This window comes from Myodes glareolus, chromosome 19 (genome assembly GCF_982192425.1).
Source record: "Myodes glareolus chromosome 19, mMyoGla1.1, whole genome shotgun sequence".
In the NCBI taxonomy this organism is placed as follows: Eukaryota; Metazoa; Chordata; class Mammalia; order Rodentia; family Cricetidae; genus Myodes; species Myodes glareolus.
The window spans coordinates 41,562,710-41,587,467 of record NC_142044.1 but is presented as its reverse complement, the minus strand read 5'-3'; the positions used below and the strand labels follow the sequence as shown (position 1 = coordinate 41,587,467).

General features: G+C 54.0%; 1 protein-coding gene across 2 annotated transcripts; it reads right to left on the bottom strand.

The window, feature by feature from the left end:
• Positions 1-146: 146 nt before the first annotated feature.
• Positions 147-24,364, bottom strand: Csnk1e (casein kinase 1 epsilon). 2 transcript variants are annotated; one of them, XM_087898976.1, is made up of 11 exons: positions 24,214-24,364; positions 21,051-21,134; positions 12,432-12,542; positions 12,100-12,248; positions 8,548-8,776; positions 7,763-7,933; positions 7,062-7,210; positions 3,066-3,258; positions 2,833-2,972; positions 2,087-2,150; positions 147-1,333 (listed from the first exon to the last, which is right to left on the bottom strand). In XM_087898976.1, exons 2-10 carry the CDS (start codon positions 21,124-21,126, stop codon positions 2,118-2,120), a joined length of 1,251 nt encoding a protein of 416 aa, XP_087755102.1. In that variant the 5' UTR covers positions 21,127-21,134; positions 24,214-24,364; the 3' UTR covers positions 147-1,333; positions 2,087-2,117. The 2 variants fall into 2 exon arrangements, with proteins under 2 accessions (XP_087755102.1, XP_087755103.1); XM_087898977.1 differs by lacking the exons at positions 147-1,333; positions 2,087-2,150; positions 2,833-2,972; positions 3,066-3,258 and adding exons at positions 4,686-6,280; positions 6,377-6,480.
• Positions 24,365-24,758: the final 394 nt, after the last annotated feature.

Sequence of the window (24,758 nt, the reverse complement as noted above, 5' to 3'; positions counted from 1 at the left end):
CAAGTTCTCAAAGCCCCTGGATGTCCCAGATGACAACAGGTCTCAATGACCCTGGCCACAACCGCCTGAGGCTCATGGCTTCTCTCTGATGCGCGGTCCCTGGCAGAAACCCCAAGAGCAAAGAGGTGGACAAAGGGTGGCCTACATCACTTTGTCCTTTTCTACTTTATTACTTCAAATTAACAACCACAATAAAGCTCAAAAAAGTCCAATATTTACACAGGAAAAAGTACAAAATTCCCCCCAAAGTTCTTCAGTAATTTTTTTTCAGTTTTTTAAATTACAAAGTAATAAAAAGTTTTGCTCTTCAATTAAAAAAAAAAAGAAAGGGAAAAAGAGGTAAATAAATTAGGAAATACACACACCGAGAAAACAAACAAAGATAAAATAAAGTTAAAAACCAGGTGTTAACCAGGAAGGGTAAATTCAACACTTAACCCTGACCCAGGGTCCTACTCAGAAGTCAGGCCTGGGAAGAGGGGTGACCACAGGTGACTGTCAGGACCAGGGGACTAACTGGTAAGTCAGAGCCGAAGCCATCTGGGAGCAGACTCCATGAACTTGCCCTAAGATCAGATATGGAAGATGGGGCTGCCACGCACTGGCATCCGGGGACAGGTGGTGGCAAGGACTCTATGCCCTGAGGGATGTGGAGGTCATTGTCCACCCCACCTTGACTTCAGGGGGACGAGAACAGAAACTTGGCTAGGTGGGCATGGCAGCCCACCTGCTGCTCTGGAAAATACAGGTCACACACACACTCATACACACTCACACACTCACACATGCACAAGGCATCATGGCCCACCACCTCACCGCCCCCCTCAAGGTCTCTTCAGAGAGGTGATGGGAGGGGGAGACGGAGGGGGGCCAGGATACTTAGGGGGACTCTGGGAAAGCCCAATATGAAGCTGGCCATTGTCACCGCCAAGGGACTGCAGCTGTGTGTGTCTCCTTGAATCCGAGGCTCATGAAATCTCAAGGGACTTGTCTTTGACCGGCCAAACCACTCCCTGATGCAAATTCTTCAGGGACCTCCACTGGCTGCCCGGCACGTGGTGGATGGCGGTGGGAACAGGTGTCTGGAGTATGATGTCATTAGAGGAGTGCTGGCAGCCTTTGGGTTGGGAGCAGCGGGCAAGGCGAGGGGGACAGGAATCCTCAGTGATAGGACATCTTGTCTTTTTGCCATTGGAAAAATAAATCAAAGAAACAAAATCCATTGTCGACTTTGTGCTGGGTTGTGTGTTGTTTTCTCCTTTCTGTTCATTTGAGCGGTTGGTTCATTCTGTCCTTTGTTTCATTTTGTTTCTAAGAAGATGCAGTGAAGACACTAGAAAGGGAACAGAGACAACAGGTCAGTGGCCTGGCTGCCTCAGTATACCCAGCCACCAGACCCCCCCCCTTGACCCTCTTGGAGCCCAGAGTCTGGTTTCAGATCCAGCACACAGTGAGCCACCGTCCCAAAGGGGACCAACATGCTCCTCTGTGCTGGTGGGCTGAGCGGTCATCCCAGCCACCTCACGGCCTGAGCAGACTCGCTGTGGGAGAATTTCTGTGGAGTGAACTGTTTACAGTATCTGGTCCCTTAAAGGGTAAGCTACTGCCTGCTGGTATCCCCCTTCTCTGGGGAGCCCAGTCAATGTGGACCAAAAGAGCCTGTGGCCCTTTCCTCCCAAACCAGGCTAGTAGGTATTTTACTACTTCCTCCAAAGCCTCAGGCAGTCCAACCCCAACTCACCTTGACCAGACAGCCTTTGCCAGAAAGCACCAAGGCTCTTTCTACATTCTGGCCCCTTTTGAGCTTTGCACAAATTAGCTTGTGTAACCGCCAAAGGGCAGAAACAGGCTAAAGCCTTGGGAGCCCACGTGTGGCCGATACCCTGGTCTTTCCCAGGCACCAGGAGGAAAGAGGAACCAAGGACTGAGAAAGGGTTTCCCTGAAGTGTTCGTGTGCACAGATTCAAGTCCGTCTGTAAGAAGCCACAGCCTGGATGGCAGGAAGGGGAGGTCCATAGTGCCACTTCTTCTACTTCATGTACTTGTCTCCTTCCCGCTAGGGACCCCAGCAGACACCAGCACTCACCTAAGCAAACACTGGTCCGTGGCGGCTCTCCTCATTTCCCAAGATGGTCAAATGGCACGCTTGTCTTCAAGAGGGGCCCGAGAGATAAGGGGGAAGAATCAAGTCAACTAAGCCCTTGAGCAGCCAGCTACAGCGATTTCCCAAATCGCTCCCCACCTTGAGCTCCATCCATCATAGCAGAGTACTCAACCTAAGGCAGACTGTATGACGTCAGGGGTAGGGATCGAGGCTGCCCGATCCCTGGCTTTATAGCTCGAAGAGCTTCAGGCAGCAAAGTGACGGTTGCAGGCCACACCCAAACTGGAGGCCAAGGTTGGTTCAATCCCAGGCCTAGGTCCACAGAGGCTCATCTCCCACAGGCAGGAAGGGGTAGATCTAACTTTGCCAAGCCCCTTTCCCTACATTCTGAGTCTAAATGTGGTCATTAAGTGGGACCGCCAGAAGGACCTTCTCACATCCCTTGCTGTTATCAGTGCCAATGGGAACTACTGAGGATTTCCTTATGGCGGGAATTGCAAACAACTTGTTTCTGAGGCCCCCACTGTCCACCCAGACTGGGTCCTCATGGTCAGTGCTATCGCTTACTGGGCTTAGTTATTTCTCTGAGCCTCAGTTTCTCACTTTGCTCAATGAAGGAGAGTTAAGTAACTGTAGGGCAATGAGAGTAAGGGGAGGGAAGAGACCACAAGGTCAGACCAACACCAAGAATACCCAGGTCCTCTATATCCTGGAGAGGCTTAGCTCACCTGTGAGGCTGAAATCCGGGAGACCTCTTGCCGCCCGGTGAGGTCTGAAGACGAGACATTGGCAGGCGCACCTCTGTGGAGTCTCATGCTCACCTTCCTCTCCCGGTCGGCCCGTGAGATCGCTCTGGGAGAAGTATTGCCTGGAGGGAGGGCAGGAGCCAACCCTCAGTGTTGGCATAAGCAGTCCCCAAACCCTCCTGGGGCCCAGCCCAAGGCTCAAGGCCCATACTGACCAGCCTGTTGGATGCGGGAGGCTGGGGTGGAAGCCACAGGCTCGGCTGCACTTCGGAGTCGGTTGGCGGTAGCCCCCGTAGGTGGGCCAGGGGGCAGGGCTCTGGTCGCGGACCCCCGCAACTGCCCCATCCTCTCTTCCCGTTCGTGTTCTCGTCGCTCCCGGTCTACGTCCTCGGGATTCCGGGCTGCACCCTATAAGAACGTGAGGGGAGATTTGCGTCAGCCCTATGAGGATGCCGCACTGCAACCCAGAACCCTAGCAGAACGGAGCAAGGGGGGAGGTGTGGAGACCTTCACCTTGCTTCTTCCCATACTCTAAGAAGACCAGCGCTGACCCTCTACCACAATGCACAGGAACCAAGCCACCCAGCACCTAGTAGGCAGAAGTGCCAGAGGAGAAGCAGAGAGAGCCCAGCCTGACTAGGCTGGTACCTCCAGGATGACCAAGGGGACTTCTTGGTCTTTCAACCTGGCTCCCTGTGTTCCCAACCAAGCAGGAAAAGCATTCAGAGGCCCAACTAGCTGAGAGACAGACCACAGCCAGAGAAGAAAGGGCAGGTTCAGACTCACAACTCCAGTGAAAATAGAGCCAGAACTCTGCCAAGGTCTCCTGGTGCCCAATCACAAGGCCACCTTCTCCTGGCTCCCGGATCTGCTACTCCTACTATGGAGTCACAGCCAGGAGAACTAGAGACTCCATTAATGCTGTTACCTGGAAGCCCAGGGAACAAAAGAAGCCAGGCTAGATGTTCCACGGAGCAAGAAGGGCCTCGGGCAAAGCTAGAGAAGGTGTCTTGAGCCCCCAAGGGCCTGTCCTCCAAGGTGCTAACCCATGTACAAGAAGGGAGAAAGGACCAGAAAGAAATGCAGCGTGGGAGCAGTGCCTGGCCGAGTTACCTAGCTGGTCCTGAGGTCGTCCACAGGGAAGGGCAGGGGGCTGGCGGGAGGGGGGGCCGCATCTGTGGAGGAGAGAGCTACAGGCTGAGATGGGAGCCTGCTCATGGCCATAGGGTCTGGGCTCTGCAAACCCATGACTTTACAGAGACTAAGAAGCCCTGATGCTCTGGGCCATGGGGAAGGAGCTGTCTTCAGGGACCCCTGAAGGGAGTGGCTTGATTCAGAATGATCCCTCAGTCCTACTGGGGTAGCCAAGCCAAGCAGACACATTACTAGCACTCCTAACTCCTTGTCTGGGCCCCTCTGAAGTGGAAGTGTTGACATCTTTTGTCCTTACTTGACCTGGTCAGAGACCTTGTGACCAGGCTGGACTACACAGCCAGTACAAAGCTGGGGTTAAGCACGGTCCTGCCACTGAGTCCCATTCTGTTCCTCTAATGGACACTGTTCAGAGACCTGCCTTGGCCATTCCTAGTCCCCCACTCAGAAACCGGGGCTTAGGACAGCCAGAGCTCCTCCCGCGCACTGGCTACCTGGTTCAGCCAGAACTCAGCCCAACCTGAGAGAAACAGGGGGTCGGGGAGGCTAAGAGCTTCACCTCAGGGTGTAGCCAAGTAGATGGCTGGGGTCTCTGCAGCTCCAGCAGGCTCAGGCCAGAGATGGTCCCTCACCCTGCTCCCATCTACCCAACGCGATGGACACATCAAGAAATGCGCACCAAAGAGTTTTCGTGGCCTTTATTTGTCCACAAGGAAACACAAAGTCAGTGGCAAAGTCACATAAGTGACTACACAGTGGGTCTACTGTGCAGACCTCTGTCCTTGGCTGTGTGGCGTCTTCTCCTGGCTATAACAGTGGCTGTTTTCTCAGAGAGACATCCCAGGATCCAAGCCTCTGGAATTCCAGTCCCCTGGAGTGGCACATGGAAGGTCATTCCAAGGTCAAGTGGCTCTTTCCAATCTGTTGTTCTCGGAGCCCTGTCTGTCCAGTACTGGTGATGGCTTGCTTACTGCAGGGCAGGTGAGAAGGCCTGGTCTTGGGGTGATGGCTATTAAAGCTTCTGATGTGTCTCTTGTAGATGTTCTTGGTAATGGAGCTGGCCATACAGTGACAGGGTCACACATGGTGGAGGCAAAGGTTGTCCAGCTCTGAACTCTAATGGCTGCCCCCAAGACTCCAGGGAGAGATCAGGGACCAACAATGGGGCAGGGAAGGTACATCTGGCCAAGTTTGGGATTTTTGTCAGCTGGCCAGTCACACAAGGGGCACTGTGAGGAAGCCCCACAACAACTGTCCGCAGAACCTCCTGGAATAACAAATGTTCCCATTTGCCACGCTGGATGTAGCAGCAGCCACTTGTGGCCTTCTGAGTGTGATATGGTGGGTGACCGAGGAGCCAGAGTCCATTTCCAATTATTTCAGTGAATGAGAAAGTCAGCGCTACATGGCCAGAGGCTACTAGAGTGGGCAGCATTGGTCTCGAGAACACAAAATCCATTCTTCAAGCTTCACTGAGAAGGGACGAGCCCATCTCCAAACTGGATTCCGTTAACTTCCTGTAGCATGTGTCTGGAACCCAATGCTTTGAACACTGTGTGTTAAGAAGCACTAGCCCCATGACCTTGCCCAACATGCTCTGAGCTGGAACAAGCTCCACTCTCCACTTTTCACTCCAGCCCCAGAGATAAAAGCCACAGAAGTTTGTCCCCAAGGTCCTCGGCCTATGAGATTTCCTTAGAGAACAGGCCCAGGTCACTGACTGAGGCCTAGAGGGAAGAGGAACCCAAAATCACTGTGTCCCATCTTGGTGTCCAGAACACAAGGCCTATTTCATTCTTAACACTGGATGGAATGGGCCAAGGGCCACTCTGCGAAAAGAGAGGCACACGAGTACGAAAGGAAGGGAAGTGTTTAATGATCTCAGAATCAATACATAGGCCAATGACGAGGTCTAAATGGAGCAGGGTCCTGTGATGTGACACCAAGCCCCTCCCTGGCAGCGGGGCACTGCCCCGTCTTCAGGCTTGTTCTAGCCCTCAGGCTGGTTCTAGCTGGTTCATTCCTGAGAATCCCACGCAGGGCCTTTTCTGTCACACCCTCTCCACTGAACAGCCACCTCTCTGGAACAGAGTATCACCCCCGCCATCCCGCAGGATGTTTCCTCAAGCTTGGCTGAGACGGACCGAGATACCCCTGGCGATGTCAGTACTGGGGTCCTGGAGTCCAGACCACAGGCCAGTATCTTTGGGGAGGCAGTTGCTCCACCTCCTCCACCGGCCTATCTGGGGGTCCTTGGGTGCCCAGGGGCGCCGGGCACCTGGAGAGGACAGAGAGAGCACAGCTGAGGCTAGGCCCTCATGCTCCCTGGCTAAGTTGCAAATCTTGGAAAGGCCAGGCCTTGGAAGGTCCTTACCAGTACGTGGGCGAGCACGTGGGCCCAGCGCAAGGCCAAGGACGGGGGCAGGGTGACGCAAGAGCTTCGTTGTCTCGGGGCTGAGCCTGGCTCGAGGAAGCCCCCTTTTCCAGAAGAGATGTGAAACAAGACATACAATTTCACGGATTCCAGGGCTTGAGGCATGATTGGTGAATGCTTCTCCCTAACCCACCCTGTGACCCTTAAAAGAGCGAGACAGAACAACTACCTAGTAAGACCCAGGGTCCTATAAACAGGAACAAAGAGGCCACTCTGACAGGGTCCAGGCCGGCCGTGGAGGCCTCGGAAAGGGCCAGGGCTGCCGCTTGGGATGTGCATAAGAGTAGCAGGAAAATGCAGACAGCTATCAGGGCAGCGGGGGTCCGTCCGACACCATCCAAGAACCACAGGTCCCCAAAAGGGACCAAAGGTCAGACCAGGTTCTTTTCCACCTGACGGGTGGTGGTGCCTTCCCCGGGCCCTGCCCCCCATGGCGGCACACCCTGTCTAGGCCAAGCAGGCTGGAGATGAGGGGTTCTGGGACCCCTGCAAGTTCATCCACACTGTCCAGCTGGTACCTCCCATCTAATGGGAGCCCCGCCCCCCACCAGGTCACCCTGACCTTATGAGTCAGAGCGTGCCCTGTCCAGTCCCCCAAGCCCGCCTTGGCCTGCCGGTGACTCACGAATTTGAGCATGTTCCAGTCGAAGACGTAGTCGTAGGAGAAGCCCTGCCGGTGAAAGAGGTTGCGGAAGAGCTGGCGCAGGTAGGAGTAGTCGGGCTTGTCGTCGAACCGCAGGGAGCGGCAGAAGTTGAGGTATGTTGAGAACTCAGCTGGTGGGGCACAGGGACAGAAGAGGCCCCCGTGAGGCTCGCTCTCCTGGGAGCCTAAGCGGCCACCACTGTCCTAGGCACCCACTGACCCTGCAGCAGCATCACTCTAAGGGGGGCAGGATGAACAATGAACAGAGCACGGCCCGCTCTGAAGCAGAGGTGCTGTGGAGTGGGCACAGCTCGCCACCTGTCTGACCAAGCACTCTGCGGTCACAGCCGCCAGGTCAACAACTGTCATACATTCAAAGACTGTTTGTTCAACAGTCTGATGGGATGCAGTCCCATCATGACCTAAGTCAAAAGAAGACAGTTTCTACTTCTTCAGACATCCGGGCTGGGAGTGGACCTTCAAGGTTAGGCAAGAGATGGGGCTGGGGACACCCAGTATGTAAGAGCTGGATGTGGAGTGTGGGGGTTCAGGTATCCCAGCTGGCTCGAGGCAGAGAGACTCTAGTGAGAGACTGCCATACACACAGGTCAGGGGTAACCTCGTGGGTGACCACCCCCCGAGTCGTGCCCTTAGAAGGAAATGCCATGTCCGCCGGTACTCACAGGGGTAGCCTTTGCAGAGGACCTCAATGGGCGTTGACATCTTCTTCTCACTGATACGTTCATACTTCTGACGTTTGGTGGCTGCTTTGAGACCCTGCCAGGGCAGGGAGCCCAGGTTGAAGTACATGAGCACGTAGCCCAAGCTCTCCAGGTCATCTCGACGGCTTTGCTCTGCACAGACCAAGAGGTCAGGGGCCACAGGTCAGGAGGTCAAGGGCCAGTCAGGCTGCACTTCTTACTGTGTACCCTGCCCTCCCATCCTCCATGCCTGCTGGCTCCCGAACGCTGTTATAACTGGTGCCCGGTTCTCCTCCTCTTCTGGACTGCCTGAGGCAGAGCTTTCTTGTATCTGTTCCAGCCAGTTTTTCCAGCCTGGGTGCTATTTCACTCAACGACTGTGTGTGGGCACCCACCACCACCCCCTTTCATGGCCTGTCTTGTACACACTATAGCTTGAGACGGGGCTGGGGTCAAATCCAGCTCCGGAATTCATTAAGCTGCATGCCCTTAAACAGCCATGTTAAACATCTGGGCTTGCATTTCTCACAGGGACAAATGGGGAAACATTGCCACCCACTCAAGTGGACTGCCAAGGTAGACAAAATATACACAGATCTGCTTATGAAAGGGTCCATACGAAACAAGTCCAGACCCAGGCCAGACAGGGTGGCGAGCTTCTCAGTGAGGCTCCCCAGAAGAATCCCTGGGGTCACTGACCCAGGTAGGAACATAGGCTCATCCTGGCCAGCAGCCACAGCATGCTTGCTCAGGCCCAGGCCACTCACCGATGCCCAGGTGGGTGTTGATGGAGGCATAGCGGGCAGTGCCAGTCAGGTTCTTGTTTTCCCGGTAGGGGATATGCTGGTGGGTGCGGGCATCACGGTATTTCTTGGCCAGGCCGAAGTCAATGATGTAGACCAAGTTGCCTTTCTTCCCCAGGCCCATGAGAAAGTTATCCGGCTTCACGTCCCGGTGGATGAAGTTCTTGGAGTGGATGTATTCGATGCGGCTAATCTGGGGGAGGTGAGGAGACAGCAGGTCACTCCACACAGAGGTGCCATATGTACACAAGGCCCCTTGCTCCGGCCCAGGGGAAAGATCTAGCCTCAGTATGAAGCGTGCTTTTAAGTGGTGGCTAGGCCTCCCCAAGCTACAAGAATGGACTTTGAAGGAGCTCACAAAACATGTTGAGAGACAGAAAGCAAGATCAAGGGGTAGGCAGAGGGCTGGAAAGATGGCTCAGCTAGGCTCACAACCAAAAATATAAGGAGTGGGCAGAAAGGCAGCCCAGTCCTTGGAACCCTGCCTGGCGCAACCCTCACAGGCCCGAAGCTAGAGACAGTCAATAGGTATGGGGACATGGTCAGAGAGATGGGGCACAACAGGATTGTCACTGGGCTTCCAGACACAACCAAGTCAGGCAGACGCACAGCCCACTTTCTTTTTTGAGATTTTTATTAGTGAGCGATTATCTCAAGTTCAAGCAAGAAGTACAGAACAAAACCCTGTCTGAGACAAAGAATTGCTTGTTTGTTTGAGACAGGGTTTCTCTGTGTAGCCGTGGCTATTCTCGATGGCTGAACTCACAGAGATCCGCCTGCCTCTGCCTCCTGAGTGCTGGGATTAAAGGCGTGTGCCACCAGCACCCGGCGAGACAGAATTTTTAAGAGCTCAAATGAACAGGCAGGCATGTGACATAGCTCCGGCAGGTTATGCTGACTTGAGTCTCATGTCTTGGCAGGTGAAGACCTCAAGGATGGTTTTGGGTTTCTCCTTGTGAAAATTTGCCCATTCTTTTCTGCATGTGTAGCAAAAATGCACAGTTGCTGAAGACCAAGACCAAATGCCTGCAACAGGACTGTACCTTCCATGGGAGGGGCAAAATTCTAAGGTTTCTTATTTATTTATTCATGTTTGTCTACCTGTGGGTACGGATGCCAGGATATGTGTGTGGAGTAAGAGAACACCTGGGAGTCAGTTCTCCTCTCTACCACGCCCCTGGGATTGAACTCAGGCTACCAGGTGTGGCAGGAAGTATCTTCACATCGGAGCCATCTTGTCGGCCCCAAGGCTAATGTAAGTTAATATATTTCTTTGCCCATGTGTGCACAGGCACGTGTATGTGTGAGTTTTAGTGAATTTTGCTTATTTTTTTCCAGAGAGGGTTTCTCTCTGCAGCCCTGACTGTCCTGGAACTTGCCTATAGGCCAGGCTGGTCTCGAACTCACAGAGATCTGTCTGGCCTCTGCCTTCTCAATGCTGGGATTAAAGGCATGTGCCACCACTACCCAGCTAGAATTTTATTTTTTTAATAGCACAGTCAATTGAAGGCAGGGCCTCTTGAGTACCAGATAAATGCTCCATCACTGAGCTGCATCCCCAGCTCTGGTGTTCATCTTCAAAACAGTCTTACTATGCACTACAGGCTGGCTCCAAAGCCCTGATAAACCTCCAGCCTCAGGCTCCTAAGAACTGGCATTACTGACATAAGCTAATACACCCCAATTCTGGATTTGGATTTTATTGCTTTTTTTTTTTTTTTAAGATAGGCTTTCACACTGCAGTGCAGGCCGGCCTTGATCTTACTGTAATTCTGAGTGCTGGGAAAACAGGCATGAGCCACCATGCCCTGATTCTGGCTTTATCCTTTTTTTTTTCTTTTTTAAAATAAAACAAAGTCAGTTCGTTAAAATGAGGTTTTATGGTGCTGGCAAGATGGTTCAGTAGTTAAGAGCACATATCACTCTTCCAGACTACATGAGTTCAGTTCCTAGCACCCATATTGGTTAGCTCACAACAGCCTGTACCGTTAGCTCCAGGAGAGCTGACACCTCTGTTTTTGAGACAGAGTTTCTCTGTGTGGCCCTGGCTGTTTTGGAAGGGTGGCCTCAACAGAAATCTACCTGACTCTTCCCAATCTGCTCCCCAAGTGCTGGAATTAAAGGTGTGACCCAGCTTTTAAAATAAATCTTAAAAATAAAGTAAGAAGCAACCAAAGAAGATGTCTAGTGTCAAACTTTATACCCCATCCCTTGACATGAAAGCACTCCCATGTATACGTGAGCATGCACATGTACCACACACACATATACCAAGAAGCAGTTTCAACACAAATTTAAGCAGGGCCCTAACAGAAATAGGGGTACTCAGAGAAAGGGGCTGTGCTGGCTAGTTTATGCCAGCTTGACAGAAGCTAAGGTCGCCAGAGAGGAGGGAGCCTCAACTGAGAAAACGCTTCCATAAGACTGGGCTGTATGTAGGCATGTGGGGCCTTTTCTTAATTAGTGATGGATGGGAGAGGAACCAACCCTTAGAGGGTGGTGCCACTCCTGGGCTGGTGGTCCTGGGTTCTACAAGAAAGCAGGCTGAGCAAGCCACAAGGAACAAACCAGTAAGCAGCAACCTCCATGGCCTCTGCATCAGCTCCTGTCTCCAGGTTCCCGCTCAGTATGAGTTCAGTGGATTCAATCAGGATATGTAAACCAAGTAAAACCTTCCCTGTCCAGCTCGCAATAGTAAGCTAACTAAGGTAGGGCGGGCACATCGAAAAGGGAGAGTGGCTTGGTTTTACTTTTTTGACAAGGCTTTCCTCTGTGCACCATCAAGGGCTGCAGGACCTGGCACCTGCTCTGCCCCCTCCCAACCCCACCCTGCACAGCACCCTACTTAATCTCCATGATAACCTGGCAGAGGGAAAACCAGGTGGCTGAAGCCTGGGACTTAGTTGCTCCCCTCAGGTGAGGCACTGGGACAGAGCTTGACAATCACGCAGGGCAGCAGCCGAGGCACACAAGGAGGGTGACTCAGCAGGTTTGGGGGTTTACATGAGAAATGTCTTCCTGCCACCACTACCTTCCCTACCATTATAGACTCCTCGGGAACCTTAAGCCCAAATCAATTCTTTCTTCTCTAAGTTGTTTTGGGTCACACGTTTTGTTTGTTTTGTTTTTCAAGACAGCGTTTCCCTGTGTAGCCCTGACTGTCATGGAACTTGTTCTGTAGACCAGGCTGGCCTCTGCCTCCCGAGGGCTGGGACTAAAGGTGTGCGCCATTGCTGCCACCCGGACTGGTCACACGTTTGATCACAGTGACAGAGAAGTAACTAATACATCAGGTTTGGAGTTGAGGCTGGACTCTACCTGTCCATGAGGCACCCTCGGGGCTCCACAACGGGTACTCAGTGTCCCCTGGTTCCTAGAACAGGCTCAGCCTCTAGAGGTGGGCTGCGGGGCTGGTATGGGGGAGCCACTGAAACAATGGCTGAGAGAGTAGGGGCTTGTCACTCTGCTCACACAGCAGGAGAGTCACCTGGACAACGGGAGGACTTGGGAACTCACCATCTGGTCGGCCAGCAGCAGCACCGTCTTGAGGCTGAACTTTCGGGAGCAGAAGTTGAAGAGGTCCTCGAGACTGGGCCCCAGCAGCTCCATGACCATCACATTGTAGTCACCCTCGGCCCCGCACCATTTGATGGACGGGATGCCCACTGCGTCCAAGGAAAAGAGGCGTGATCAGGGTCCTCCTGCATCGTCTTCTTCCTGCTCTACACCAGGACCAGCCTCTTCTACCCTCCCATCTTCTGTACTGTCCCCCTACTCCCACCCCAGCCTCCCTTCCCCTCCTCTCCCTCTGCACCATACCCCATCTCCTAGCCCCATCCCTGCATCACCTCCTCCCTGCATCATCTTGTAGAACTTGCTCTCGATGTGGAGCTGCGGGTGCTTCGTTTTCACACATTCGAGCTTGATGGCTACTTCCTCACCAGAAGCAATGTTGGCACCTGCCCGTGTGAGAGGAGCAAAGGACCAGGGTCAGTCTCAAGCGGCCATGTGGTCCGTACTCATGAGGCTGCTGTGACTCAGGTCTGAGGCTGTCTGGGTACCAGTAATACTCAGTGAGGCTGAGAAGAAGCCAGGTCACAGAGAAACCAGGGAGGGCGTGGGAGGGAAACCACTGGGTACCCTAGAGGCTCCCTGAGCGGCGCATGGGAAGTATATGGAAGGGAAGAAGGTGACACACCCTAGCCTGCTTGGAGAACACAGGTCAGGTGCATCCAGACAGACCGACACCTGTGGGGTGTCACGGGATGGATGACGACACACAAAGGCTTGTAATTCACCAGGGAACAGAACCTGATCCCAGAACTAGGCAGGTCAGTGGGTGTGTCTGGGCTGAAGGGTTACAGCGAAGGGGGGGAGGGGGTCAGGAGCCCAGTGGGGCCCCACAACAACTCCAAGTAGAAGGTAGTTCAATAAGGAACAGGCTTAATAACCAACCCCTCACTCTACATCAACGGCAGCCCCCACATTAGACTCCAGCACCTTCTCTCTTAAGGTTCTCAACCCCATTATACAGATGAGAAAACAGACTCAGCCAAGACCACGCGGCTAGATGGAGAAATGGAGAGGGAATCTCGTTCTCCTGGCTTCTGAGTCTAGGCACGAGGGTCCTGTCTATCACTGTCTCTCCCCACCCCTCCTAGGTTCTCACAGCCGCAACAAGATGCTCTACCTAGGGAATTATATGCTCCAAGACCTAGCCGGAAGGTGTGGGTCAAGAAGTCACAAGATAACCTGGACATGGTGGCTCACATCCAAAATCCCAATGCTGAGGAGGCTGAAGCAAGAGAACCTTCTGAGTTCAAAGTCAGCTTGGTTTACAAAGGAGTTTCAGGCCAGCCTGGGCTACATAATGATTTCTAGCCTGGGCTACAGAGTGAGACCACGTTTGGAAGGGAGGGAAGGATCATTGTAAAAACTGAGAGAACTGTAGTTACTAGGGGCCTGTGGAGGAGAAGACAGGAGGTGGGGAAGGATGGGGTTAAAAGGCCAACCGGAGGCCGGAAGCAGATCTGCAGCTGCAGCAGGCTGGGAGCCAGAGGCAGTAGCTGCTCTTGGGAATGATGAAAATATGGGACTTAGCAGGAAGGGCCACCCAGCTCACTACATAACCCAGGCTAGTCCCAAACTTGTGATCCCCCTGCCTCAGATGGAGATAACTGACTTCCACACATATGCCACAGTACTCATGTGCCCCACACATGCACACAAAACAAATTAAAATGCAGAAGCAAAACAATGACAATAAAAACAAACAACTATATTAAAATTTTCTCAAAAAGAGTGAGAAAGGTGTATGGGGGGTGGAGGAGAGTTCTCAAGGAGATGGCCAGATGGCTCAGGAGGAAAAGGTGATTGCTGCCAAGCCTGACGATCTGAGTTCAATTCCCAGAACCTACACAGAAGGAAAGAACTACTTCAAAAGGTTGTCCTCTGACCCCCATGCACACAAGCTCATAATACACAAAGATAAGGGGGAAAAACGCCAAAAGTTCCCTCTTCTTCAAAACATTCAGAACCCCTTCACACTGGCCAAAGCACCAGAAATGAGGCTGAAAGAAAAACACACAAGCCTTATCACATGCAAACAGCTAATGGACAGGAAAGATCCAAGGGGAAACGGGATGGAGGACGGGGGACTGACAGTGCCCATGGGAGAGTCAGCCACAAGTCCCACCATGCTGACATTCCTCTCCTCACAGGGCAGACCACGCGGCTGCACAGCTGGAAGGTGACTTTCCATGGTCCAGCTGTGACCTCTACTTTAGGAGGCTGGCTGATATTCCTTCCATTTTCTTAAAGATTGTAATTTCTGCCAGGTGAGGTGTGGTGGTACACACCTTCAACCCAGTACTCTGGACCTGAGGCAGAAGATCTCTGTGAGTTGTGGCCCGCGTGGTCGACATCGCAAGTTCCAGTCAAAGCTACATAGGGAGACTAGTCTCAAAAAAAATCAAATTATATGTGTGTTGTGGGGGGGGGGGTGGCATGTGAACTTGAGTCCAGGTGCCCACAGAGGTCAGAGCATTACATTAGAGTTCCCTGAAGCTGGAATCACAGGCAGCTGTGAGCCACAAACTGTGGGTGCTGGAAACTGAGAGCCAAACTCAGGTCTTCTGCAAGAGCAGTATAAACTTTTTCTTTTCTTTTCTTTTTTCTAGACAAGGTTTCTCTGTGTAGCCCTGGCTGTCCCGGAACTCCCTCTGTAGACCAAGCTGGCCTTGAAATCACAGATCCGCCTGCCTGTGTCTTTTGAGGGCTAGGATTAGAGGCACACTTGATTATTTTTCTTTTGAAAGGCAGGGTCTCACTATGTAGCCTGCCTGGCCCGGAACGCAGGGATGCACCCACCTCTGCCTCCCCAGTGCTCACCCAGGGTGTTCACAACCGCAGAGCCAACTCTCCAGCCCCATAAGCCAGCATCCTTGTATGGTGTAAAGAGCCTGGCCAAGCTGTCCACTGTCGAGTGTCTGCAGTAACCAAAAGCTTGGAAACCACCCACATGTCCGTCTTTCAGGACTGGCTAAATAAAGAACAGCTGATCCTAACAGAGCACAATGGGGAGAGGAGGAAGTGCCCTCCAAGGGACAGAGTGAGGTCTCCAAGACAGAGGAAGCGAACACGCAAAGCCCAGACCGCGTAGTCTGCGCTTTCAGACAGGGGAGCATCTGTGCTGGGCAGCAGTCACATGAAGGAAAGCAAGAATGACTGATGGGGGGGGGACTTCATGGTCACCCTCTCGTGGTTGCTTCTTGTGTACTTCTGTTGAAATGAGACAGGTAAACTCTGAGATGCAGTCATGAGCGCTGAGGAACTATTTGGATGTCCACAGGGTTGTACAACCCACTGCACAGTCAATCTGAGAAAGGATCCAGCATAGCCTCAACTGCCACGCCCTTGTCGGGGTGCCTAGTGACCACCTGGCTACTTTCTGCGCGTGGACTTGCCAATTCTGAGCGCTTCGATGAAATGAAAGCAGCCATTATGTGCTCTTCAGTTTCCTTCCACGCAACACATTCCGGTTTTTGTATACATACTTGATTTTCTGAGCTACATAAGAGAAAAACTGATTTAGATGACTAAATCTAGGGAGCAACTGGAGACTGGTTTGCAAACTACTTCTAAAAATTTAGTCATATCATCACTGTTATTGTTATTGATGTGTGTCTGTGCGTGCATTTATGTGTACGTCTATGTGGAAGCCAGAGGCTGGTGTTGGGTTTCTCCATTACTTATTTTTGGTGTCGGAGTGGTTGAAGAGATGGCTCAGTAGTTAAGAGCACTGGCTGCTGTCCTGGAAGACACTGACTCTGTTCGCAGCACCCACACGGCAGCTCACAATCATTGCTAACTCTGATGTCCTCTCTGGCCTCCACCAGCACTGCAACAGAGCGCACGGAAAACACCCATACACACAAAACAAAAGTAAACAAGTCTTTGAGACAGGGTCTCTCCCTGAACTTGGAGCTTGTCCAATCAGTTAGGTTGGCTAATGAGCAAGCCCCAGGAATCCCCCTCTCAGCCTTTGCCTCCCAAGTGCTGGGAAAAAAGGCATGGGCTACCACTGTGTGCAAAGAGGGGTCACTGTAGATCAGGTTCTCACGAGTGTGAGGACCTCAAGCACTTCATTTTCCTCCAAGCTCCCCGTAAAGTCCCTTTGCCACATCAGCAGTCATTCCACAGAGCCCAGTTTTCTGTGGGGCCATAAAGCTACGGCACTAGAAGGGACCTAGGGTGACCTGGAGTCCTGTGGTCTTGCCATAGGCATCAAAAGCAGAGAATGTAGTGGGTGTGAGTGGGTGTGATGTTGCACACTTGTAATCCCGGCACTTAGGAGGCTGAGAGTGGAGGATGGGAGATTGAAGCCAGTCTGGGCTACCTACCAAGAGCCTGTCTGCCATAGTCAAGCTGTTGGATCAGGCCCTGAACCTGTCACCTGCTGACCACGGGACCACATTAGCACCCTCATCACCTGGTGTCATCATCACCACCATCACTATTATTAGTGTCTGTGCATGCACTGATGTGTGCAGCTAAGGAGAAGCCAAAGGCTGGTGCTGGGAGTTTCCCTCGACCACTCTCCACCTTATTTTTAACACAGAGGGGCTGGAGAGACAGAATCAGTGTCTTCCAGGATCTACTTCTGAGTCCAGGCGCCTCTCCCGCAAACTGCCAGCCAAACTCAGCTCACCGGGCTGTCTAGGACACAGAGACACTCAGCAGAGGCCCAGCGCACAGCCAAGCTCTCCATGGTGAGGGCTGATGAGGACCGACCCACCCCAGTCAGAGATGGGACGAGGTGAGGTGGGGCAGGCAAAGGAGCGGGAGCAGAGGAACAGGGATAACAGCATTCTGGGTGAAGGAGCATTTCCCTAGAGAAAGGGCTGTGAGCTAGGTTAGGGACAGCTGAGGGATTTGGTGCAGCGGGACCAGGGGCAGTGGAAAAGAATGACAGAGGTTGACAAGGGTGAGGGCTCAGACCTGAGGGGGCTAAGATCCTGGCCACCCAGCGGGAGGTCCCAACTGGTGCAGTGGTGGAGGTCCCAGTTTCAACTGTCCTGGGGTTCGGGGTTAGACAACCCTTTCTGTGCTGTCAGGGGTTGGCAATACCCTTGACTTCTACCCACGGGATGCCACCACTGCCCCCTCCCCCATGTTGTAGTAACCAGAAATGTCTTCAGAATTTGCCAGATGCCCTCCAAGAGACTAAAGTCACTTCTCACTAAGAATCACCAGTGACAAAGCGGGCTTGAGGAGGGAAGGGAGCTCTGGGAGGTCACAGCAGGGCGGCCATGCCCTGGCAGGGGGCAGAGATGATCCCTACCAGCACTGGTGATTCAGCAGACACACACACGGGGAGCAGGGGAAGGGGCTTTTCATCCCCTGATGAACTCTGACACCCACCACCCTGGCAGGGTCTACTGTTATCTTTATTTGACACAAGAAAACCCAACAAAAAGGCTGAATGGCCATATACCATACAACTTCCAGGTCACAGACTGGGACCTAAGCTGTTAGGCAAAGCCTTCCTACCCACCACCACCACCACCACCACGACGGTTCCCTCTCCCACTGCCAGGCCTCCTGAACCCTAGACACAGGCCTCAGTTTCCTCCCCCACTGCCTTTGGCAGTCTGATTCCCATCAGGAGGCAGCCAGTCTTTTCTCCGACTTCCCTTAATCCTGCCAACCACTGAGCTATGGTTCAGAGAGGCTAAGTGACTGGCCTAGGCCAGACAGAACTGGCTGGAGCAGAGCCAGGATTTCAAATCTGTCCCAGGGCCTCTGCTTCTCCATCCACTCCAACTCCCAGCACACTGGCTCACTGAAGCTGCTGACAGCGACCGAGCCAGGCTGTCCTGAAGCTCTGCTCACCTTCTGTGGGAGTGCTCTACAGACAGCAGGGCAACCAGAGGCACGATGGCTGGGACGAGCACCTCGGGGAGGGGGAAGGCTTGGAAGCCAGAAGAAATGACCTGCTTCCTGGCCCACAGTTCCACACAGAACCAAAACGGAGAACTGATTAGTCCCCAAAACAATCTTGGACATAGAGAAAGTGTGAGCCTGGTTGGCTCCAGATGGACTAGAAACCTAGAAAGAAGCTACAGAGTGGTGGGCAGCCCCTTTAGCTCACTATGGCCACCTACACAGACACCGAGACTGGGGGAGGGGTATGCAGAGCCAGTCCACCCCTAGAACCAACAGCAGCAGCCACACCAACTCCCATGTCAAAAGGCGGGGTGCTGGGCATGGCGGGACACAAGGTTAAGCTCCCCCACCAGGGAGGCAGAGGCAGTCAGACTTCTGAATTCAAGGCCTGCCAGCCAGGACCACACAATGAGACCCTGTCTCAAGCAAACCTCAAGCAAAGCCATCCCTATAGCCACCTGCTCCGTATCCCTTGCAGAGTTGAGACACAGGGGTCCCTCCCCACCTTCTAACAGATCTAGAGAGCCCCCCAGGATGCACAGCTAACCTTAGACCCTAAAGGGAGAGGAATATGGACCTCAGAACCTCTCCACAAAGCTCTCTCCCAAGACCTCATTCCTCGAGGTCAATCCTGGAAAGCTAGATGTGGATGCCTAGCCTGGCCCCACCTGTAGAGGCCATCTGGAGTCAGGCCCTGGCCCAACACCATGATGAGAATGTGGCCAGCACTCTGAACAAAGGGTGCCAGCAAGGGCAGTCATAAAGGTCCTTCAGCCACCACTGCTGCCACACAGGCAAGATAGGGGTCTTAGGTGGTGCTGACATGAGGGGCTCACCACACGCACCCCAACATAGGTGCACCCAGTCAAAGCTGGACAGAGGGAGAGCTCCCCTCCCCTTAGGCCCCCAGAGGACTGAGATCCTTAGAACACATCGGTTCCCAGCAGAGCTGAAGCTGTCCCAGGTCAGCACAGGCAAGGGGTTCACGCAGCCTGGCCCTACCTACTTATCTCACGATCCCATCTCACCCGGGGAAGTCAAGGCTGGCAGGGAACCAGAGTGCACAGCTGGCAGAGGGAAGACCAAGGGTCAATTTATTCCAGAGCAGACAGACAAGAGTAAATCTGGGCCTGGCAGTTAGTGTAACAGAGGCGACACCACAGATAAACAGGAAGCCCTGCTCCCAGGGAGGTAGACCACAGGAAGCACGGACACTGGCCTTTCTGAGTGACCTTGGGCCGTACCTCTCCATCCACAGCTTCCATGTATCTTCTGCAGAAGGGTCAGGATAGGGTATTGTCTAACAGCAGGTACCCGATTGTGTATCAAGAGCTGTCCTCACACTCATGCCAGGCTCAGAGAAAAGGACAGCCCTGGTCACACAGTAAATGAGGATCACTGAAAACAGGAACCTGGCCCACCCAGTTCCCAACTCCTACTCTCTCCTATCCTACCACAGTGAAGCTTTTACAGGCTATGTCCCATTTCCTTGCTCTCCGCTTCTCTCAAGCCTTCACTGGATATGCACTGTGGATAGGTCACATACGGGGGCACTGGGATAAGGGTCAGGGAGCACACACAGGCTCACACCAGCTCCTCCAAAGGGAATGAGAGGGCCCAGGAACATCTTGATCTCACGTGACTTATTCTTTGGCCAGAGTTACTTCCCTATACTGCTAAGGCTTGGCCATTATCTCCTGGGTTCAAGCAATCTTCCTGCCTCAGCCTACAGAGTAGTTGGGTCTTCAGGCACACCCCACCACACCCCACAGAGAAACACCAAGTTGTTTACAGGCATACTCATCTACCCGATGCTAGGCACGACACTGTACCTCACGGTTGTATTTCACAACAGCACCTGATCACCCGGGGACACAGGTGGGGAACACTGGGTCCTGGGGCAGCTACACATCCAGGTATGTCTGCCTCCCATTCTGTCTTCTACCCTTGCACTCAGTAGAGCGGCGGTGTCAAGGCCGCCCCAGCTAGCTCTTTTGAGCAATCTCCAGCAGACAACTCAGCCATTTTACCCCTCTGCCACCAGAAGTTCTGGGGCTGTCTTGAGTGTGCCAGTGTTCAGAAAGGGGCCTGCGGGTACAAGTCAGGAAGGCCTGTGCATCCCTGCCCATTGCTTCTGAGGCCTATTGAATGGAAGAATTCATACTTGAAGGGGACAGGGACTCTGAGCACTGGAGAAGAGAAACCCCAGAATGAACTAATTAGTGACCCCCAGAGTCCCGACTTGTCCATTATCTTTGCCCAGGAAACAAGAGACAACACCAAAGATGACCAAGGAGGCTTCCTTCTCATTCTAGCAACCCCAAGACCCCCAACTCTATCTATGCAGTTACCAAGTAAACGCTCCCCTGCAGGCCAACAAAAGACTCAAAATGGCACAGGGCAGGGCTAGGAAAGCAACACTGAAGGGGGGATGGGGGCTCATTTCTCCCTCCCTAGAGGCTGAGATGTCAGCAGTCTGCTTAAAAAGGCACCAGGGCAAACTCAGATTTCCAAAAGGAAGCACATCCAGAAGACAGGGAGGGCCCAGAGGGATAAGACCCTCCCTGTGTCATTCCAAAGCAGTCCCAAGCTGCACTCCAGAAAGCCACATATAAGGAGGAGGGGCCTGTACCTCCTGGGAGCTTCCCCAGGGGTCCATGATAGTAGCCGCCTTATCCATCTACCAGTATGTCAGGACCCGAGGGGTGGGGATGCCTATCCAGTCAGGGCTTTCCCACGCCCCAGTGGAGACCCAGGTCCGCTGCAGCTGGAGAGCTGCTAAATATATCTCCTCTGCTATTGCGGTCTACCAAGCCCTGCCTGTCCAGCTGTGAGAGGCATCCCCAGAACACCTGAGCCTCCTTCTGGATCTGGGGTTACCCTGGAGGCTTACAAGTCATGCCACATGACCAGAGCAAAGTTCTGCCCCCAGACCACAAAATCTCGGGTTCTCCCTTCCTCCTCATCCCCACCCCCAGAGCTGTCTCAAGGGCCACAGGCAGAGAGGCCCAGTTACTTACCCAAGTAGATGTCTCCAAAGGACCCACTGCCGATCTTTCGGCCCAGCCGGTACTTATTTCCCACGCGCAGCTCCATGCTTCACCCTTGGTGCGGAAGCAGAAACAGGTCAGAGACGGCACCTCGGGCACCTGAGGGCCTGGACCCTTTCCCCACCGGAGGCTGGCATTCTCCCTCCCACTGTCTGGGAAGCAATCTGGCTTCACTTTGCTCAAGGGCAGCCAGGTGTCAGGGAGCCCTCATGCCCACACACCTGGGCACGGCTGAGGCCAGTTTAGAACAGGCTTCACTTAGACTAGAAAAGGTGGAATCAGAGCCAAGGCCCAGGCAGAGAACGCCAAGGGGACTCTCCAGCATGAGTGTCCTCAGGGGAAGCTGGTTGCCATGGTCAAAGGCCTAAAGGAACACCAAGGACAGAGGGGGTAACAGGGAAGAGCCAGGAGACCCAAGTCTTGAGTCTTGAGCTCAGTAGGGAATCTCCACCAGCCCTAGCAGGCCAAAGGCCAAAAGTCTTCTCCAGGTGCCTCATCTGCATGCACTCCAGACGCAACTAAAGAAACCAAGGGAGGGAGGCCTTGGGCCCCAGAAATAGGAGGAACAGGGTCCATGGTGGCAAACCATCTTAAAATCTACTACAGCCACCACTACCAAGTTCCAACTTCCAGGGATGGGAAGAAAGGGAAGGGAAGAGGCCCTATAGGACTATGAGACTCCTGAGGGCACAGGGTACCTACCTCAATCCCTGTCCCTGGGCTACTAGACTTTCACAGGGCTAGGCTGGCCTGTTCCAGTAGGCTCCACATGAGAGGGTCTGATCCCCACTCCTAAAGGGAAGGCCATGGTCCCTCACAATGCCTCCCGGGTTCTACTCAGGATGCAGGGAACAATTTCTAGGCCTCTCTGCACACATCTCTTTGGGTGGGTTCTCAGACAAGCTTCCCTGAAGACAAGGAGAGAGGGTCTCCTGGGAGAGGCCCCTGGTACAGCAAGATCCGAAGTCGCTAGTCCGGAAGTTCTGATCTGAGTAGCCTCCCTCCTTCCGCAGATAGTTGTGGATAACAGCGACTGGGCCACCATGGCAGGGCCCCTCTGTACTGGCCTGGTAGAGGTCTGGCTACAGTTCCAGGCCAGCAAAAGGGAAGACTGGTGGTAGTTTGGGATGCCGGTAAATGGGGAGGAGGAAAGGGTAAACTATGTGATGGGGAGAAAGGGTCTCTGAATCCTTGACTTGTTTACAAATGAGTTAAAACGAGCAAACGAGAGAAGACTCCTTTTCCAGATGGGAACCCAAGCCTGGAGGGGCCTTGCTACCACCCAGCAGCAAGCCAATGGCAGAATCTCACTAGGACCAACGGGGTCAGGCTAGACTACCTGGTGGCCACCTACCTAGAACTTATTTCACTCCAGGCTTGAGAAGTAAACCTGGAAGGTGAGATAGTAGCTGTGCTAGCTAGCTTGAGGGGGTGGGGGGGCACCCCTTCCCTGTGCCAAGCCTAACCCCAGCTGCCAGGCCTGGAAGGAAGCCGGGAGAGACTCACTAGGGCTCCTTAATCATCCTAAAAGTCAAGAGGTCCAAGCCAGGAGAGACACCCCAGTCTAGTACTAGCTCCCAGAGAGCCACTACGGTCCTTATGCCAGGCACAAGGAAGTGGCTGTCACTGGGTGCCAGCCAAACTCTGAACTGTCCATCAAGGGCCTTTGCCCACATGGCTGGCCTGGCCCCAGCAGAGTTGCCCTGGTTGCCAACAGCAAGTACTGCACATGTGCAGAAAACCCACCAGCCCGGCACCACAGGTCCACACATGGCCCAGCTTCTTTCTTAAGTGCACCCGCCAAGGAAGACGGGAGCAGAAGATCACACTCGTGATCCCTACGGAAAAGGAGGGGGGCTGGGTGTGTACACACAAACACCCCCCAAGCCGGGTTTCCACCACCACCAACTCAGAGACCACACATGGCAGCTGGGAAAGCCACAGGTTAGGAAAGGAACATAAATATACTGCATCCTATATTACATAAATACCCACGCCAGGTTATATAAATACCAGTGCCCTCTGTCTGGGTGTCTTACATAAATACACCGCACATGACCCCCCTAGCCCCTCTCTGCTCACGGCTGTCTACACAGATGGGGAGAGGGCTATAAACCACCAACCCTGCAGGACCCCACCAACGTCAGGGTCTCACCTCCCTGGAGACCCAGAGCCCTAGAGAGTGTCTAGCCTGTCCCAGCCCTCTGTCACTTAAAAGGGGGCTTCTTCAGACAATCAGGGTAGCTTTCCAATTCTTTACTCCCTCTCCCCTGCGGGAGGGATGGGGCGGGGGGTGGGTAAACAAAGTTTAAAAAAAAAGGGGGGGTGGTCAAGAGGAGTCAAGACTTCTCAGCTGGTTAGAAAAATTACAAACTACAACCAGATGGGCACATAAACAGTCCTCCCCCCTCCACACACACACCACCCACCTTCCCCAGGGCCGAGACCCTGGTTAATGAACCAGTAAAATAAAAACTGAAGGCATACCCTAAACCTGGGAAAGGCGTCCCAAACAGTATTCATCGGAACTGTACCCCTTTCTCTCTCTCCAGAACCCCTTCCCAGGGGGAGGTTATGCCAAGAAAATATGTGGGAAAACTCTGGGTAAAGTAGGGGGAGGGGGCTGGCCTAAGTCGGAGCCCTGATTCAGAGGCGCCCAGGCACCCAGCTTCACAGAGGCTTGCAGCACAAGGCTCTCACACCGCAATGAGAATCCAGGCGATAAATAATCCCCTCCCTTCTTCTCGCCACAAAGGAAAACAAAGCCGGTGGCCTGGGTGACCACGCACCCCATCACTTAGGACCGCCGGGCGCCCCCACCCTACACGCAAATGGCCTCGCTGACCCGGAGCCCAGGGCACAGAGAAGGGACTGTGGCCAGCCCGGAACCCACGCGCCCCCGGGACCTCGGCCAGGCCCCTGCCGCAGGTTCCCCACCGCCCCAGCCCGGGGCCTCCTCGGTTCAGCCGGCGGCCTGCAAAGCGCCCGTCCCCTCCGCGTCCCCGGCCGCGCCTTTGTCCTCACGGGCGGCGCCCCCAGCCCAGCGCGGACGCGCGTGTCCGCCCCGCGCTCGCGCAAAAAGAAAACACAAAGAGGCGGAGGGAGCCCCGCTTCCCCGGCCCCCGATGCTCACCGCGCCGGGGCGGCCCGCCGGGGCGGATGACAGAGGATTCGCGGGGCCGCGGGCGCGCCAGCCTCTCCCCGGCCCGCTGCGCTGCGCTCGGCCCGGCCGGGCTCAGGCTCCGCGCTCCACCGCCTCCCGCCGCCCGCCCCCGCCGCCGGCTCGCGCGCTCCCGGGCCGCGCGCGCGTCTCCGCGGCTCCCATTGAGCCCCGGGCCCGCCCGCTGATGTCATTCCCCCTCCCGCCGCCGCCGCCCCGGAGGATTTAAAGGGCCCGCAACCCCCGGGAGCGCGCGCTGACGCTGCCACTCTGAATGAGAAGGCACACAAAACTCGGATTTCCTATACTCCAGCCTTCTTGCCTTATCTCCAGCCAAAGCTGCAGGTTCCCGGGAGGACTGGCCAACACGCCTGGCACTGCAAAAAGAGATTCGGGGGCTCAGAGAACACTGGCCAGGAGCTTTGGGGCTAGGCATGGAGGGGCGTGGACAAGGGCCAGGGAGGTAGCCAAAGAAAACTCGGGCAGACCCCTTTCTTTGCTCTGTTCTTTCTGACACT

Bases quoted from the DNA above. Each gene is read 5' to 3' on its own strand.
- Csnk1e (XM_087898976.1), bottom strand. From the start codon at position 21,126: ATGGAGCTGCGCGTGGGAAATAAGTACCGGCTGGGCCGAAAGATCGGC. The intron at 7,934-8,547 runs GTGAGTGGCCTG...TGGTCTGTGCAG, and splicing joins CAACACCCACCTGGGCATCG to AGCAAAGCCGTCGAGATGAC. The intron at 2,973-3,065 runs GTCAGTATGGGC...CCCTCCCTCCAG, and splicing joins CTCCCGCATCCAACAGGCTG to GCAATACTTCTCCCAGAGCG.